Source organism: Heterocephalus glaber, unplaced genomic scaffold (assembly GCF_053883595.1).
Source record: "Heterocephalus glaber isolate CG9 unplaced genomic scaffold, H.glaber_assembly_v1.0 deba00001773, whole genome shotgun sequence".
Lineage (NCBI taxonomy): Eukaryota > Metazoa > Chordata > Mammalia > Rodentia > Bathyergidae > Heterocephalus > Heterocephalus glaber.
The window spans coordinates 11,552,240-11,569,685 of record NW_028258463.1 but is presented as its reverse complement, the minus strand read 5'-3'; the positions used below and the strand labels follow the sequence as shown (position 1 = coordinate 11,569,685).

General features: G+C 45.3%; 1 protein-coding gene across 19 annotated transcripts in view; it reads right to left on the bottom strand.

Moving 5' to 3' along the window:
* The window catches only part of Brca1 (BRCA1 DNA repair associated), a 52,976-nt gene extending 35,560 nt beyond the window's left edge, over window positions 1-17,416 (bottom strand). For 2 of the 19 annotated variants that reach the window (XM_021240186.2, XM_021240182.2), the window contains exons 1-7: window positions 17,164-17,392; window positions 15,205-15,303; window positions 6,996-7,049; window positions 3,599-3,676; window positions 2,564-2,652; window positions 1,594-1,733; window positions 205-310 (exon numbers count right to left, since the gene is read on the bottom strand). In XM_021240186.2, coding sequence (XP_021095845.2) covers window positions 205-310; window positions 1,594-1,733; window positions 2,564-2,652; window positions 3,599-3,676; window positions 6,996-7,049; window positions 15,205-15,299 — 562 coding nt within the window. In that variant the 5' untranslated portion in view covers window positions 15,300-15,303; window positions 17,164-17,392. Of the gene's footprint in view, window positions 1-204; window positions 311-1,593; window positions 1,734-2,563; window positions 2,653-3,598; window positions 3,677-6,995; window positions 7,050-15,204; window positions 15,304-17,163 lie in introns of those variants that run through there. The other 17 variants (XM_021240178.2, XM_021240184.2, XM_013077751.3 and 14 more) reach the window with 14 other exon arrangements.
* Between the last annotated feature and the right edge of the window lie 30 nt (window positions 17,417-17,446).

Here is a 17,446-nt window from a genome sequence, read left to right as displayed (position 1 = left end):
TGTACTGGGGATCGAACTTGTGACCTTGCACTTGCCAGGCAGGCACTGGAACAACTGAGCTAAATCCCCAGCCCCAAAATTATTTTGTTTTTATTTCCCAAAACTCCCTGCCAAATGTATAAGGACAACCAAGGTTTTCAGCAAAGCTGTGAGACAGCAACCCAGCAACCATCAGTGTGGACTTCTGGAACCCATGGCCCTTACCCAGTTCAATGTAGACAGATTTATTTTGAGGCTGTGCCTGCTTCTTGGTCCTCAGAGACCTCACGATTCCAAGGTCAGACAGCTGGACCCCGAGACTGGTTTCCTGCTAAGCGATAAAGAATGGTCACCCACTGGTGGCTAGCTCTGTGCTTCGTTCCTAAAGAGAAACCCCAGGCCATGGACAAAACTATCAGTCAGCTACGATTCAGGACCACTGGGAAAACACCTGGCAAAACATACCCTAAAACGTCTAGGTTACACATGGGTTCAGTATTTTTTTTCCCCTTTCTTACTTTAAAAATTTTCAAATTGTGTATTATGTATAATTTTTGGAAGTATTAAAATACAATATTTTAAAGCTAATACTTGAATATAATTCTAATCACATCCAGTAAAAGGATTGGCAGCTAAGATAAAATAAATGCCAAAGAAGGATAAATGAACTGAGTGTGTTGTTACACAACTGTAATACCAGCAACCTGGAGGCTGAGGCAGGTGCAGCACCACTGAGCTAAATCCCTGGCCCTAGGATTTCAAGTGGGAGGCCAGCTTGGACAACACAGTTAGACTGTCTCAAAAAATAAAGCAAAAGGAGCTTTGCGCAGTGGCAGTATCACAGCAATGGGGTTTATCTGAGGTGCGACTATTGCTAACTGAAAAAATAAAGCAAAAGGGCCAGGGATTTACCTCAGCACCTGCCTTGCAAGCACAAGGTCCCGAGTTCAATCCCGGTACCGGGAACAACAACAAAAAAAGCAGAGTAAGGTAGTGCATGCTTTAGCCCCAGCACTGAAGAGCACAGGCAGAAGGCTGCTGAGTTTGAGGTCAGCCTGGGCTACAGAGTGAGTTCAAGGCGAGCGTGATCTACATAGTGACACCCTGTCTCAAAAGAAAAAGATACATGACGACAATTAACCCTTGTGTCCCTAAAATTAGTAAGAGAAAGGATATTTATGTTTGGGGCTTTGGTGGTACTGAGGACTGAACCTAGGGCTCACACACTAGGCAAGCCCTCCAACAAGGAGCTGCATCCTGAAGCTTTTCTTCTTCCTATTTTGCCCTTCTACATCTACTAAGAAATCAATGCCTAGTCTCAAGAACTATTACTTTTAAATCTCCATCATTCATTCACAGATGCGTGCCAGCACAGCGAATCACTGTCTCTTCCTGTGCAATCACACCTTTTAAGCTGAGGAGTTTAGATGCTTACTCGCCCGGTGACTCTGTGGCTCTCTGCACAGTGTCAGAGCTGACACCCTGGAGCAGGGCGGGGCCCAAATTGCCCTTCTGAACGCCTCAGCCTTTCACACGGCTTCTTTCGCACCTGACACACTCCCCAACTCACACTGCTCAACAAAGAGACAGCGTCAGAGAAATGCGGTGCCTTACCAGGGAGGGCTTCTCAGGCTCACCCTGTCGAAGTCCTCTGGCACGGTTCCGGTAGCCCATACTTTGGATGAGGGGAATCTCCTCCTGGCCGTGTTCAGGAGAATTAATTTCCTTTTTTGAAAAGTTGTAACTGTTTGCAACTGTGAATTACAAGGGAACACAATGTGTAGTTAGGAAAGCTGTACTCATTTTCATTAAAGAAACTAAGAGAAATTCTGCGTGTGCTTTTTTTTTTGGTACCAGGGCTCGAACTCGGGTCCTTGCGCTTGCGCAGCAGGCAGCGAAACCACTGAGCTAAATCTCCGGCCCTGCATGTGCTTTTTATTGTGTTAAGATGATTATTATGGGGCTGGGGATTTAGCTCAGTGGTTTCGCTGCCTGCTGCGCAAGCGCAAGGACCCGAGTTCGAGCCCTGGTACCGAAAAAACAAAACAAAAAAAGATGATTATTATGGACATTAAGGGTACCCACAAGTTTTTTCCTTTTTTTTTTTTTTTGGTATCGGGGATCAAACTCAGGACCTTGAGCTTGCAAGGGAGGTTCGGTGCCACTGAGCTAAATTGCTGGCCCAACGATAAGTTAAAAAACCCCCAAAAAACTTCACACATTCACAGATTGTCAAAGTTATTCTATTGCTTTTTTTCCACTTTAAAACTCACAAATTTGCCTATTAATACCATATTCCACTGAATCTAAGACACCAATAAATGTAAAAGCACACTACCATTTTCTGTACCATTAACGAAGAGCTAAATTAAACAATGACAGACGATTGATGGTAAAATGCTCTCAATCCCAGAGATGTGAAGATGCGCTTTTCCAGACTGATAAATAAGGTGTGAGGCAGCTGGGAAGGATTTAAAACAGACATCAGAAGCAGAGCTAGAATGAACCCAGACCAGCAGGTCTCCGTCCTCACCTGGCGACAACCACAAATGTGCTGGGTGTCAGCCGCGCTCAGGACACTCACCCTGCAAGCCGCTGTCCAACTCAAAAGCGCGAATGACTTTCAACAGCTCTTCAACCAGCTGACTGAACCTTGTGCTTTCCTGTAGGCTTCTGAAATTTGATCGAGAGCACACTTAGCAAGTGACTATCAACTGTTCAAGGACACTAAAATGGGGAAAGGCGTGCTGACAAACACAAGATTCGGTCCTCTCTGCAACCACCATGGAGAACATACTCAGAGGAACAGAACCGCCAGCTACCTCACACGATAACCGAGGCCCCACTGCTGCAGAATAAACTGTGGTGGGTTGGATCATCTCTGTAATTCTTTGCCTTCATGTAAGTCTACAAAAGTTTAATACTTCCTAATACAGTATCAAGCCAAGTCCACGGTAGATATTAATCTCTCACAGGTAGCTCCGCTACTCAAGGATTTCCACCAAATCAGAGAACAGACAGGTTAACAACATTCAGAGAGATCTAAGTTCAGGAAAGTGGACGGAAAATACAATCCACCCATTCCTTTAAGTAGCCGAGCACCTACTAAGGCCCAGGCATTGGAGAAACAGTACTGAGACCAAGTGGCTGCCTGCTGGAATCTCCCTGGGGCAGAAGAGACGCACTGTGGGAGCAAAGAGCTGGACAAAAATAATGCCACGAAGAAAAAGAAAGGCAGCTAGTGAGACAGGGTGATACAGCCTGCTTTCTACATGACCTCCAGCTCTGGTATTATTCAAGAGCATGAAGGCAGCTAGCTGTCTCCAGCCAAGCACCCCAAAGCCCCTGATGTCACCTGAGGACAACACCAGGTGGGATCAGGCCTGGGTGTGCATGGACAGGGGAAAAGGGCATAAAGTTGCTAACACCTACGTAGTGTGGATGTCACAGGAAACTTCCAGGCAAATAACTGTGGAAATACTTCACTGCCTGCTATGCACACTTGTGTACATTTTCCTATTGATGAATAGTTTAGGAAGAACACTAGCCATGTTAGTAAAGAATTTCTCCCTCTGCTGCCATGTTACTTCCAACTCCCCTCATTATGCAAATCACACACCTTTTGGTTATACTGTTCTTACACAAAGGACACTGCGAAGGCCCTTTCTTCTGGTCGAGAAGTTTCAGCATACAAAATCTAGAAATGATAAAGAAAGAACAATTCACTTTCTTTTATAGAGAGAATATTCAGAAGGCAAACAAGCCATGAAAAGATAATCTCACAACCTTCCCAAGGGTTGCTAAAAGGTAATGACAGGTGAATTAAAACCAATGGTTTTAACTGTTTTTATTTTTATTATTATTATTTTTGGGGGGGTACTGAGGATCAAACTCAGGACCTTATGTTTGCGAGCAGGCAGCAGAATCACTGAGCTAAATCTCCCGCCCCAGCATCAATATTCTTTAATCTTTTTTTTTTTTTTTGGTACCGGGGATCAAACCTAGGCCCTTGCGCTTGCACAGCAGGCGGCGAAACCACTGAGCTAAATACCCAACCCCCCAATTCTTTTTTTTGGTACTGGGGATCAAACTCATGACCTTGTGCTTTCGAGGCAAGCGCCGGAACCACTGAGCTAAATCCCTGGCCCCCAATATTCTTTAAAGACACAGGATGGAGGGCCAAGGATTTAGCTCAGTGGTCCCGCTGCCTGCCTTGCAGGCATAAGGACCCAAGTTCGATCCCCGGTACCCACCCCTCCCCCCAAAAGAGACACAGGATGGAGGCCACACCTTGACAGAAATACTAACATCCACTCTATTATAATGGGACAAAGAGGCATCTGTATGTATCCCTAACAAATGCTACAGCTGAACAATTTAGAGTGGTAACAGGAAGGGAATTCCCTGGTCAAATATATTTTGTTTTGTTTTGTTGGTACCGGGGATCAAACTCGGAACCTTACACTTGGGAGGCAGGCAGCAGAACCACTGAGCTAAATCCCCGGCCCAACACTACCAAATGTAGTAGAGGAACGAGCTAAGATATGTCACTTTTGCGGCCTATACAATAAATAATGAAGGAGACCTAGGTATGTAGAAAACCAGCCAAGAATAGGGACCATAACCTTTCTTCATGCTAGGAAAATAACACATGAAGAAACATAAAGGTTGTTAACTACACTCAAAAGAGAAAATGAAGTTGGGCACGGTTGCACATGCCTATGATCCCAGCACTCTGGGAGGCTGAGGCAGGATTGTAGCCCAGCCTAGGCAACTAAGCAAGAACCTATCTCAAAATATAAAAAGGGCCAAGGACATAGCTCAGCGTGAAGGTGCTGGGCTTAATCCCCAGTATCACAAAAAAGAGGGGCCGGGGGTTTAGCTCAGTGGTTCCGGCGCCTGCCTTGAATGCACAAGGTCCCATGTTCGATCCCCGGTACCAAAAAAACCCCCAAAAAAACCCCCAAACCAAAAAACCCAGTGCCACAAAAAGGAAAAAAAAGAAAAAAAGAAATGAATTTTTATGCAACTCTGAATGACTGAGCTAAGGGAATCTGGAAGGATCAACAGAGCATTGGCACAACACCAGGGCTCAGAGAAAGAATTCTGAGTTTTGTGTCCAGGGAGTCATCGTGGTACACCAACCAAAGGAAAACACATACGTAAGTTCTACACAAGGCGCTCAGTAAGATGTGAGGCAAGCTTTGACTTGGCACAGTGGTTCAAGCCTGCAATCCTAGCACTCTGGGAGGCTGAGGCAGGAGGATGGCAAGTTTGAGCCCAGCCTGGGCAACTTGGTGAGACTCAGTCTTAAAAAAAGAAAAAAAAAAGGACTAGGAATGTAACTTGATGTGAAGGTTCTGGGTTCAATTCCCTGTACACACACACACACACACACACACACACACACACACACACACACACACAGTAACCTTTTAAATACTGGGACTTTCTTTTCTCTATCCATCTTTGAAGAAAGTGGTTGGCAACATACTGCTCTAGAGCCCACAAAGCTATAAAGGTAAAAATTCTTAAAGCACAAAGAGAAAGCTGTGTTGCTCTGGCATGTGGCCGGGAGGAGCCCAAGGGTCCTATGAAGCTGCTGGGACTGGATCTAAGCCAGCAGAGCACCACGAGAAGGAGGCAAGAGGCACAGAAATGGGCTGTGGATTCTCCAGGGGGCAGAGGGAGGGAAGGAAAGAGGGAGCAGAGGGAGGGAGCAGAGGGAGGGAGGGACCCTCCAAAGGGAACAGGTTCCTGCAGCTTCAGCCAGAGCTCGTTATCCTTAGGCAGCAGCTGTCCCCTTGTCAGATCATGGAAACAGCCGAAAATGGATGAAAACTATGGACTACTCCCAGGAAAAGTACACACCATACTTTTTAACACAACTGAGTTTAAAACTGAATCTTAGGAAATTCATGAACATCATTCATGAACTCCAAGTTTAAAAATTCCTGAAAGGGGGCTGGAGATTTAGCTCGGTGGTTCCGCCGCTTGCCTGGCAAGTGCAAGGTCCTGAATTTGATCCCAGGCATCAAAAAAATAAATAAAATTCCTGAAAGGATACATACGAAGTTAATAATCATGGTTCTCTGGGAAAGGACGTAGGAGACAGGGGTTGAGGGAACAAGAAAATACACTGTATCACATACCATTCTGTTTTAATAAGCTCCTAGGTTCATGGCTTGCTTTTTCAATTGCTTCAATTTTTTTTTCTGGGATCAGGGATCAAACTTAGGACCTTGCCCTTGCTGGGCAGGCACAGTGCCACCGAGCTACATCCCTGGCCCTTCTCTTTTAATTGAAAAGTCAACGGGCCAGGGATGTAGTTCAGTGGTGCCGCACCTGCCTTGCAAGGGCAAGGTCCTGAGTTCAATCCCTGGTACCAAAAAACAAAAATCCATTAAAAGTGAAAAATTACTTAAAAACAAACTCATTGAAAGCTGGAGATGGTGCCACACAACTGTACAGCCAGCCCTCTGGGAGACTGGCTGGATCCAGATGCAGAACCCCAGACACGGAAGGGGATGGAGGGCGACCCCGGGACTGGGACCCCTGGTGTGAATTAATCTTGGCCTGCGCAGAAACTGCCCTCAGACCCCTCCTATCTTCACAAGGGTCGAAGAGCAGGGAACAGGGAACCTTCGAGGGGAAGGAGAGGACATTCAGAGATGAACAGAACGGAGCCTGGGAGATGGAAACACAATGTGCTTATTTCACAAATACTTGTGGCCTGCTTTCACCCTCGGACACAAAAACCAAACAGCTGTCCTAGGGGATCTCACATCGCCTTCTGCACACAGATAAGCCGGGTCAACACCCCACCAGGAGCAAGGCCTGTGACCGCCTACAGCAACTCTCTAAGTACTCTCCAAGGAAGGACAAACACAGTTGGAGTTTTTCCGCTGTCACTTAAGTGACCAAGCTAAAAAAGCCTCCATAAAGTCCAGTTTTCCCTGTATTATAAGAACAAGCACAAAGCTAATAAAGGAGTCACAAAAACCATTGAAACTTACTTGCAAAATATGTGGTCACATTTTGTGGAAACAGGTTCTCTGATCAATTCCAGACTAGAATGGTAGAGGAAAAACAGAAAATTATAAATTAGGCTCAATAATTTCTCTAAAAAATAAATATATTTTGAGTAAAGAAATTTATGGTAACTCAAGTTATGAGTTGGGGTTTTTATTTTTATATTTTTGATTTTTTGAGACAGGGTCTCATTATGTAGTTCAGGCTGGGCTTGAACTCACTATGCAGCCCAGGCTGCCCTCAAACTTGCAGTGATCCTCCTGCCTCAGCCTCCTGAGTACTAGGACTACAGATGTGCGCCACCATGCCCAATAGTATGGCTTTAAGTTTCTTCAATACTTATTAAATGTCTGTTAGGCTAAGAGCTAAGAAAATATGATGTGCCTTTCCTGAGCTTTCAGACATTAAAAGTTACAGGCTGGGCATGTGGCTCAGTGGTAGAGCGCCTGCCCCACATTCATGAGGCCCTAGGGTATATCCCCAGCATGAGGAAAACAAAACCAAACCAAACCAAGAAACAAATAGCCCTGTCCCAAAAAACAAACAAACACCTACAAGAATTAGATCTAGGCTGGGGATTTAGCTCAGTGGTTCTGCCGTCTGCCTGGCAAGCACAAGGACCTGAGTTCAATCTCCAGTACAAAAAAAAAAAAAAAAAAATTAGATCTTTTCAGGGCTGGGGATTTAGCTCAAGGGTTCCAGCACCAGCCTCAAAAGTGCAAGGTCCCAAGGTCAATCCCCAGTACCAAAAAAAAAGAATTAGATCTTTTCAGTATTCGATTTTGTCATTAGCATTTTTTTTGTTTTGGTTTTTTTTTTCCACACAGGGTCTTGCTCTGTAGCCCAGGCTGGCCTCGAACTCACAGTGATCCTCCTGCCTCAGCCTCATGACTGCTGGGAACTACAGGTAGGCAGCTCCATGCCTGGCTTGTCATTAGCATTTAAAAGACTGATAATACTTTCTACTAATTAGTTTTCCCCGTAACACTTTTTTGAGCTATCATTTTTTTCTTGCTACCCGAGATTGAACTCGGGCATTGCACTTGCCAGGCAGGCACCGCAGGCACCAGAACCACCAGGCTAAATCCCCAGCCCTTGAGCTCTCATTTTCAACACAGCCCTTGCAACTTAAGTAAATGCAAAACTGTACAAAGAAAAACCTTTTGCTCACAGTAGTTTCCTCTTATCTGTATTTTCTCCTCTGCAGTTTCTCTTACTTGTAGTCAACAATGGTCCAAAAATTATTAAATGGGAAACTCCACAAAGAAGCCATTCTAATGTTTTAAATTGCATGTCCTTCTGAGCAACAGGGAGAAGTCTTGCACTGTCCCTCCAGGAACAGAAGTCACCCATCTGGGGGTGCAGACTACCCATGTTCCTGTCACCTGACGGAGGTCTTGGTTATCAAAATGTCAAGTGACAGGCACTGCTGTCTCCAAGTGACATTCAGTTCCTTTAATAAGGCCCCAGAGCACAGGGGCAGCCATGCTGGCAGTGGGATATGCCACTGCTAAGCCAGGAAGTGGAAAGTGCAAGCGTATGCTAGGTCTGTCTGTCTGCACAGGGAAACAGCCCACACAGGGTTCCAGCTGCACAGCTCCAGGCCCCCTGGGCTCCCGGAATGCTCCCCTCAAGGAGAGAGGAATGACTGTGTATTTCTTTTGGATTCCCTCACAGCAATTTTTGGGCATGTGATTGCCTTGTTAGTTAATGGGAAAATTTTTGAGCATTTACGTAAAATGGGCCAGGTGTGGTAGTGGACACCTGTAATCCCAGCACTCAGGAGGCTGAAGGAGGAGGAACTGAGTTCGAGGCCCAGCTGGGCTACTCAGTGAGACCACACCCCACCTCCCTAAATAAAATGAACTCTGTGTACCAACACCCAGTTTCAAGGACTCCTGTGGACAACTGGCCAGCCCTGTTCCACCCACACACACCCCTGCCACCGCCTCAGGTCGTTTGTAAAACAACCCCAGCCAACAGGTCATTTCATACTGGCAGCTCCAGAGACTGAACCCAGGGACAAGTCCTCTCCACCAAGCTGCATTCCCAGTCCTTGCTGTAAAATTTTGTTTTTGGACAGAATCTTGCTAATTTGCCTAGGCTGGCCTCAAACTTACGATTTCCCTTCCTTTAGAGAGTAGCTGGGGTTACAGGTGTCCACCACTGCAACAGGCTAGACTCTTTTTAGCCTAACCATAACACCATTATTACTCCTAAAAATAAATGATTGCGTTCAATTATCTAATAGACAATTGATGTTTTAACTTGCTACATACAATTTATTTTTAATAGTTGTCTATGTTTATATCAGTATCCAAGCTATCACATTGCATTTGGTTCATACAACTCAAGTCTTCTTTAATCTGCAGATTTTCTTTCCTGTTTTCCTTTCTCGCCACTCATTTAAGTGCAATGTTGGCACTCTGGGGATTCGTCTCTAGCTTCATTTCCAGTGAACAGCACCTACAGCAAGATCCAATTCAGGTTCGACTTTCGGGCAAGAACACTTTGCCAGTGTCGCTGTGTACTTCATTACGTCACTTCAGGAGGGTCATGTTTGGTTTCTGATTACTTTGTAAAAAACACTGTAATAGATACTCCCTAAAGGAAATTCCCTCCTTTATGTTTACAAAATCTCAACATCTTTCTGATAGTAATTCACTTAAAATACATACCATACACACACACACACACACACACACACACACGTATGTGTATACATATGAGAGGAGATTGAATCCAGGACCTTCGTGCTGAGCTATATCCCCAACCCTTTCTCTAATTTTTATTTGGAGACCAGTTCTCACTAAATTGGCTATAGACTGCCTAGGGTGGGCTTGTGATCTTGCCATCTTGCCTCAGCCTCCCAGAGTGCTGAGGTTATGGGTGTGTGCTACTACACCCAGCCATATAACAAATGTTAAACATTTACTTCATGTGGGGACTGACTGGAATACAGCGGTGAGCATCCTAATGCCTGCCCTCATGGAGCTTACATTTTAGCTGTGGTGGAGAGATGAGAAGAGAAATAACTAAGAAAAGATGGGAATCGGTGTTGAAGAGAAAGACAGCAGAGTAAGGGCAACACAGAGTGCCATGTATGAGGGGGACCCAGGGTGGTCATCACAGTCCTTACTAACAAGGTGACACTGAAAGACAAGTGAACAGTGCGAGGAAACCAGCTGTGCAACACTCAGCAGAACGACCCGGCAGGGGCAGAGGACAGCCCACAGGCTTGGAGACATCGTGCAGGCAGATCCACCTCAGCAGCCGGGAACCTGGGGACCACCTGAAGGCTTCCGCCTTTGCTGAATGAGGGCTTTAGAAGGCAAATTTTCCTTGGCAAAGTCCAGCCAGGACATTAAAGATGTGACAGGGATGTGGTTCTTTTCACTGAACACTTAACTTTTAGAAAAGGGTCACGAGAAAGGCTGAGGGCAATAGGCCTACTGTACTAACAGGGCCACCTCCAGCTGAGACACCTAGGCGTCCTTTTGCCGCCACCACGCCGGTTCTCCAGGGCTGCTGTGAGGACAGCTAGATAACTGGGAAGAGGCTTCCCAGCGAGAGAGACTTACGCCAAGGTTAGTGCTAATACTGGGAAGAAATGGGGCTTTAAAAAGGAAGCAGTCCCGGGCCGGGGATTTAGCTCAGTGGTTTCTCCACCTGCTGCGCAAGCGCAAGGACCCAAGTTCAATCCCCAGTACCAAAAAAAAAAAAGGAATGGAGAGAACTCCAATTGTTACTAAGTCACTACTCGTAGACAAGCTGGATAGCAAAGAAATTCTCAGGAAAAGAGGAATTGGATTTAGCTATGGCACCAGATGGCTTTCATTCTCACCACTGACTCAACCCTGAAATAATTATATTTCAGTATGGCAATTATAATCCAAACTATACAAACACACTATAAACACAAACCCTGAGCAGATGAAACTCCAACGTGGAAAAGGTAATGACTGGGGAAGAAGGAGCCTGAAGACAAAACAGGGGTGGAGGGAGAGCAAACTCCAGCCCGCCTCTCTTGGTCCCGATGAGAGTGAGTGCTTACTATAAAAGTCATTCAAGGGGCTCAAGCAGTTTTCAGACCATAACAGGCAATATTTTGAGCCTATTACATATTGGCATTTTGAGCTCTCAACAGATAATACACTGAATAAAGAAATTAAGATTTAGGTTTAAAAAAAGAGAAACTGTAAATTCATTTTAGCAATTTTTTTGAAAGTCTGAAATTTTATAGTCACATGTAAAAAGGTAGAAAAAGCTACTAATTATCTTAAATAATAGCCAGCTGAGACAGGCATAGAGGCACACACCTGTAGTCCCTGCTTTTCGACAGGATCATTTGAGTCTCTGAGTTCAAGACCATCCTAGGAGCTGGGCATGGAGGTGCACACCTATCACCCAGCACTTGGGAGGCTGAGGCAGGAGGATCACCCTGAGTTCAAGGCCAGCCTGGGCTACAAAGTGAGACCCTGGCTCAAAACCCAAAATCAAAACCAGACCAGCTTAGGTATCCCAGCAAGACTTTGTCCAAAAAACAAAGAAAAAGGACCCTGAGCCCTGTAAAATAAAAACCTTTGGGTGCAGCTCCAAGACAGAACATTTGTCTAGCATGCACAGGGCTCTGAGTTCAATGCCCAGGACCAAAAAAATGTTAAAAAGAGAGAAGCAGGTATATCCCCTACCTGTAATTTCCCATAGATTAGTTTACGCTGGAACAGTGACTATAATGGACAGTTTTAGTTTTAAAATTATCACAAGTTAGCCTTTAGCCTATTTGTAATAGAAAAAACAGAGAAAAAAAAAAAGAAGCTGGAAAATACCCGATAGCTGACAGAAAATAAAAATTGAACAGTAACTTTCATTCCTGCATCTTTAATTTTTATGTATCTGAGTTTTTAAATTGATGGTTTAATTTGGCAGAGAAAGAACATTACATTTTTATGACTGAGTCCCACGGGAATGCAAAATAAATGTACCCAAATGGCACAGTATCAAAGAGTTTTGATCACTCTATACGTATCATGAGTAAGTTTTGTGCTTTTTCAAAAGCAAATTTCTTTCCTACAATTTTATTTCCTACTTCTGTGATGCTGATGTTTCCTAAATGAGGCTGTAAATCTCATTTAGCTCTTGTTTTAATTTGGCTGAAATGTTGAGAGGGTAGTGAGCGGATGGTTACTTACAAATCCTGTATCTCCAAAAACACAGCTTGCCGATCCCAAATCTTAACTTGATTCCAAATATGAAAAACAACTTTGCTAAAGCACAAAAGCAAATTTACTTGAATTTTCCCTCCTTCACTGAGGGTCGGGGCAATTGACACAACTTTTTCAACTTATTTTTTGAATGTTACCCACTACTAACCATCACCATTAAAAAAAATACTGGTGCCACTGCCTGCCTTGCAAGCAGAAGGTCCTGAGTTCAATCCCTGGTACCAAAAAAAAAAAAACCCAAGAAAGAAAAAATACATAGGGGAGTTGGGCATGGTGGCACATTACCATAAGCCCAGCACTCTGGGAAGCTGAGGCAGGAAGATTACAAGTTTGACCCCAGCTGGGTATCTCAGTGACTGAGACACTGTCTCAAAATAAAAAAAGGGGAAACCAGGCATAGAGGTGCAAGCCTGTAATCCTAGCACTTGGGAGGCTCAGACAAGGAGGACTGCTGCAGGTTCAAGGCCAGCCTGGACTATATAGCAAGGCCCTGTCTCAATAAATAAATTAAGTAAAACAAAACAAAATAAAAATTTTAAAAGGCTGGGATGTAGCTCAATTAATAAGAGCATGTAGTGAGCATGCTCAATTATGAAATAACTGTATTTCAGCAAGAGACTCTGGCTTCCATCCCTAGCAGCAAAAACAGGAGCTGGGGATGTAGCTCAGTGGCAACGTGCCTGCCTTGCAAGCACAAGGTCCTGAGTTCAATCCCTGGTACCAGAAGGAAAAAAAAAAAGACAAATAAAGCAAAGACAAATAAATAAAAGACAAACAAAAATTAACAAAGAAACAATCTAGTTTATCATTTAATTTAGTTTATTGAGTGGCTAAATACATCCTAGATACTAGTCTAAATACTGAAGATACCAAATTAAACAAAAAAAAAAACCTTGTCTGCTCATGGAGTTCATGTTTTGTGGGTGTTGGGTGTTGAAAAGGATGAAATAATTACATGGAACGTCAAGACAGTTAACAAATGTTAGAGGAAAATAAAGGAGGGAAGCCGTGCAGAGAGTGTGTCCCAATTTTAAACAGGGTCATCTGAAGGTGGCTCTTTCCAAAGGTGATTTGTGTTTTTAAGCCACGGTCATCAAAGGAAGAGCGTTCTAGCGTGGGAACAGCAGGTGTGAGGCTGTTAAGGGCCAGAATCAAATGCCGGGTTGACAGAATGGTAGTTCAGAGTGCAGAGGCAATGATTCTAACTCCATCATGATTCTCACCAAGAGATCCTGAATGTGGATTTTCATTTACTTTGTAAATTTAAGAGAAACTGGAAAGCTCATCTAATTACTGCTCAGGGTTTTTAACCTTCTCAAAGCAATGCTTTAATTGTATTTATTTTTCCCAGTGCTGGAGACCTAGAGCATGGTAACCAAGTGTTCTATCCCCAGCCTCAAGAAATGCTTTTGTTGGGGTACCAGGGATTGAACTCAGGACCTTGTGCTTGTGAGGCAGGCAGCGGAACCACTCAGCTAAATCCCCAGCCAAGAAATGCTTTTAGTTTTTGTTCTTTTGTACCGGGGACCGAACTCAGGACCTTGCACTTTCCAGGCAGGCGGTGGAACCACTGAGCTAAATCCCAAGTCCAAGAAATGCTTTCAAATGCGTCAACAAAAAAGTATGTGCCCAGCCCAGGCAACACAGCCAAGCCCTTGTCTCAAAATAAATAAGGATAAGGGCTGAGGCTTTAGCCTGGGACTTAATCCTTGGTAAGGAAGGAAAATAAATTGATTAATTTTAAAAAGGCCTTCCTGAACACACACACACACACACACACACAAACACACACGAGTCTTTTAGGGTAACAAAAATGTCCTATACTTGATTGGGTGGGGCTCTGCAGCTATACCCATCTGGCAACACCCCTTCGTGCTGGGGATGTAGGTTACTGTTCAGGGTGGTCTGGCATGCAAGAGGCCCAGAGTTCAAGCCCCAGTACTCCAAAAACAAAGCAATAACAAAAACCAACTCATGGCCTTGCACAGCTAAGGATCTCTGAATTCCACTGTTTGCAAATTAAACTTCAATTAAGAAAGAAAAGTGAGGCCGGGAATTTAACTCAGTGGTTCCACCATCTGCCTGACAAGCGCAAGGACCCAAGTTCGATCCCCAGTACCGAAAAGAAAAAGAAAAGAAAAGTCTTGGGCTGGGGATTTAGCTCAGTGGTTCGCCACCTGCCTTGCAAGCACAAGGTCTGAAGTTCAATCCCAGGTAAAAAGAAAAGTCTTGAATAGTGTAGTCCCTTCTTCAATTTACAGATGGAGAAAAACAAAGGCCCACTCTGACCCAGCTGTGCCAAAAGCTTCAATGAGCCGCAGTATTCCTGCTTAAATGTACAAAGAGCCAGCTTCAGTCAGAAGTTCCCCCAAAGACCACACCCTGTGGGCCATTATCAATGGATGGATGTTTTGCCATTATCAATGACAATCGAGCAAGTTTTGGGGCTGGACAAAAAGCTCAAGTCCCTTAACCCACACTGAATCCCAGCCCCAGTGCGGAACCCACCCAGACTGACCGTGTGGGCTGGGAGAGAGGTACTGTGCCAGTGAGAGGTTGTTGGGGGTGGGAAGCAGAGGGGAGGAAGAGGAGTAATACTTCCTGTGGTTCTTAAAGGTCTTCCATTAAGAAAAGCAGGAAGAAAAAAAAAAGAAAAGCAGAAACTTGGGGCCGGGGAATTTCCGGCTGCCTTGCAAATGCAAGGTCGGAGTTTGATCCCCGGTACCAAAAAGAAGAAAAGAAAAGCAGATTGATCTTTTTTTTTTTGGTACCAGGGATTGAACTCAGGACCTTGCGCTTTTGAGGCAGGCTCGGTGCCACTGAGCTAAATCCCTGGCCCAGCAGCCTGACCTTAATGGATACAGTTCATTTTTTTTCTACTTGCTATGTCAAGTCTAATCTACTCATTTGTTTAGGAAATAATCATATAAGGAAGATCTTAAATTAATAAATTTCTTTGTTGACTTACCAGATTGGACACTCTAAGATTTTCTGCATGGCATTAAGGACATTTTGTACTTCTTCAACATGAACTGTTGACAAATCCATTTCTTTCTGTTCCATTTAACTTAAACACATAAATTTTAAAACATAAATCACTTTAAATGATTTATAAAACCAGGAGATACCATCTTTAATCAGGAAAAATTTTAAAATTGAAGTGCTTTAGAAATATACCATGGAACTAATAATAACATCCCCTTAAAAGAATTTTTTTGAGATAGGGTCTCACTTTGTAGCCCAGACTGGCCTTGAATTTGTGGCGATCCTCCTGCCTCAGTCTACCAAGTGCTCAGATGGGCCTGCACCACCATGCCTGGCTCTTAAAAATATTCTAATAGGGCCAGGGATTTAGCTCAGTGGTTTCGTCACCTGCTGCGCAAGCGCAAGGACCTGAGTTTGATCCATGGTACCAAAAAAAAAAAAAAATTCTAACAGTTGCTTTTTGAATTTAGGCAATTTACATTTTTTGCTTTTTCAAATATAGCATCCAACCCCTTCCTTTGGTCTTTTCCTTTGTCCAAGGAAAGGAAGGTCACAGAGAGGAGGCCAGCTTCTCTCATCCATTTTTTTTTACTTGCTTAACAAATGAATAAAGAAACTGTAGTAATTACACACAATGGAGTACTACCCTGCCACAAAGAAGGATAAACTTGAGGCAACCGTACGCAAATGGATGCACCTTGAGACCATAATATTAAGTGAAATAATCAGACACACAAGCTTAACTATCATATGGATTCTCTTACATAAGAAACTCAATATAGGGCCGGGGATTTAGCTCAGTGGTTTTGCCGCCTGCTGCGCAAGTGCAAGGACCTGAGTTCGATCCCTGGTACAAAAAAAAACAAAACAACCCACACAAAAAAGAAACTCAATATACAGTATATATGGGGGGGAGCAGAAAATAGAAGATTGGGGCCTGGGATTTAGCTTAGTGGTTTCGCAGCCTGCTGAGCAAGCCTAAGGACCCGAGTTCGATATCCAGCACCCCCCAAAAAGAAAAGAAAATAGAAGATTGGTAAATAGGAAGTAGGGAGATCTTTTTCAAATGGATGGGAGGAACAAGAAGTGGGGAGGAGGGGAAGAAAAGGGGATGGGAAAAAGTATTGAGGGGAGAAAAATGATAAAAATAGAGCTTTTTCCAAACGGGCAGGGGACCAAGAGGCGGAGGGTGTAGGGAGGGCGGGAGAGGGAAGGGGTAAGAACTAAGATGAATCCTCCAAAATACCAACTTTCGCCGCCCACTAACGTGACCACTGTGTACTTTCAACACGTACACCACAAAACAGCCGGGCGTGGTGGTGCACGCCAGTTATTCCCAGCACTCGAGGCTGAGGCAGGAGGATCGCCGCTAATTGGAAGCCAGCCTGAGCTACATACTGAGTTCAAGACCACCCTGAACTACGCAGTGAGACCCACTGTCAAAAAACCCACCCCCTCTCCTCCAAAAAAACCCACCCCAACACTACACCAAGCAAGGCGCGGTGTCCAGGACCCCAGGCCACTCGGGGAGCTGCGGCGTGGGTGGGGATCGTTCGACCTGGGGGAGGCGGTGAGGCCCCAGCAGCCAGAGCTCCCCTCCTCCCGCATCTGCTGCAGGCCTTCCCCAGCCCCTCCCAGAGCGCCGACGATCCGTCCCCCCGGGACCACCAGGGAGCCCAGGCCGGCCGCGCCCCCCGCCCCTCCCTCGCGGGCGACCCGGTTCGCCCGGATGCCCTGCCCAGGCCCTGCCCGGCCTCTCCTCCCTCCCAGCCCGCTCTCCTGCCGGCCTCAGCCGCATTCCAGTTCCAGTCTCCAGGATTCCCGCCGAACACAGGGGCCCCGCCTCGCCCCTCCCCGCTCCTTCAGGAGGCCGCCAGTTTCCTGCCGGCCGCCAGGAGCCCCAACGGGCACGTTTCCTTTCCCTGGGAGTGTCCAGCTTTACCAAGGACAGAGCGCTCGGGGTCCCCACGCCCGAGGTCCCAGTTGTCTGAGAAGAACCCCGACCGCGTTCGGCCCGGAAAGCTTCTGAGAACTCACGCTGCGCAGCCGCAGTTTCAATTTATCTGTAATTCCCGCGCTTTCTGTCGCCACGGTAAGCAGAGGCTGCCGCAGAGCGTTAACCTCTCACGACGCTAGAGGAAAGCACGTAAACGGAAGGGCGGGGCACAGAGTGCTCAGAGTCTTCTGGGCTCCGGATTGGTCGCCCAGTCTTTCCGTGCGTGACG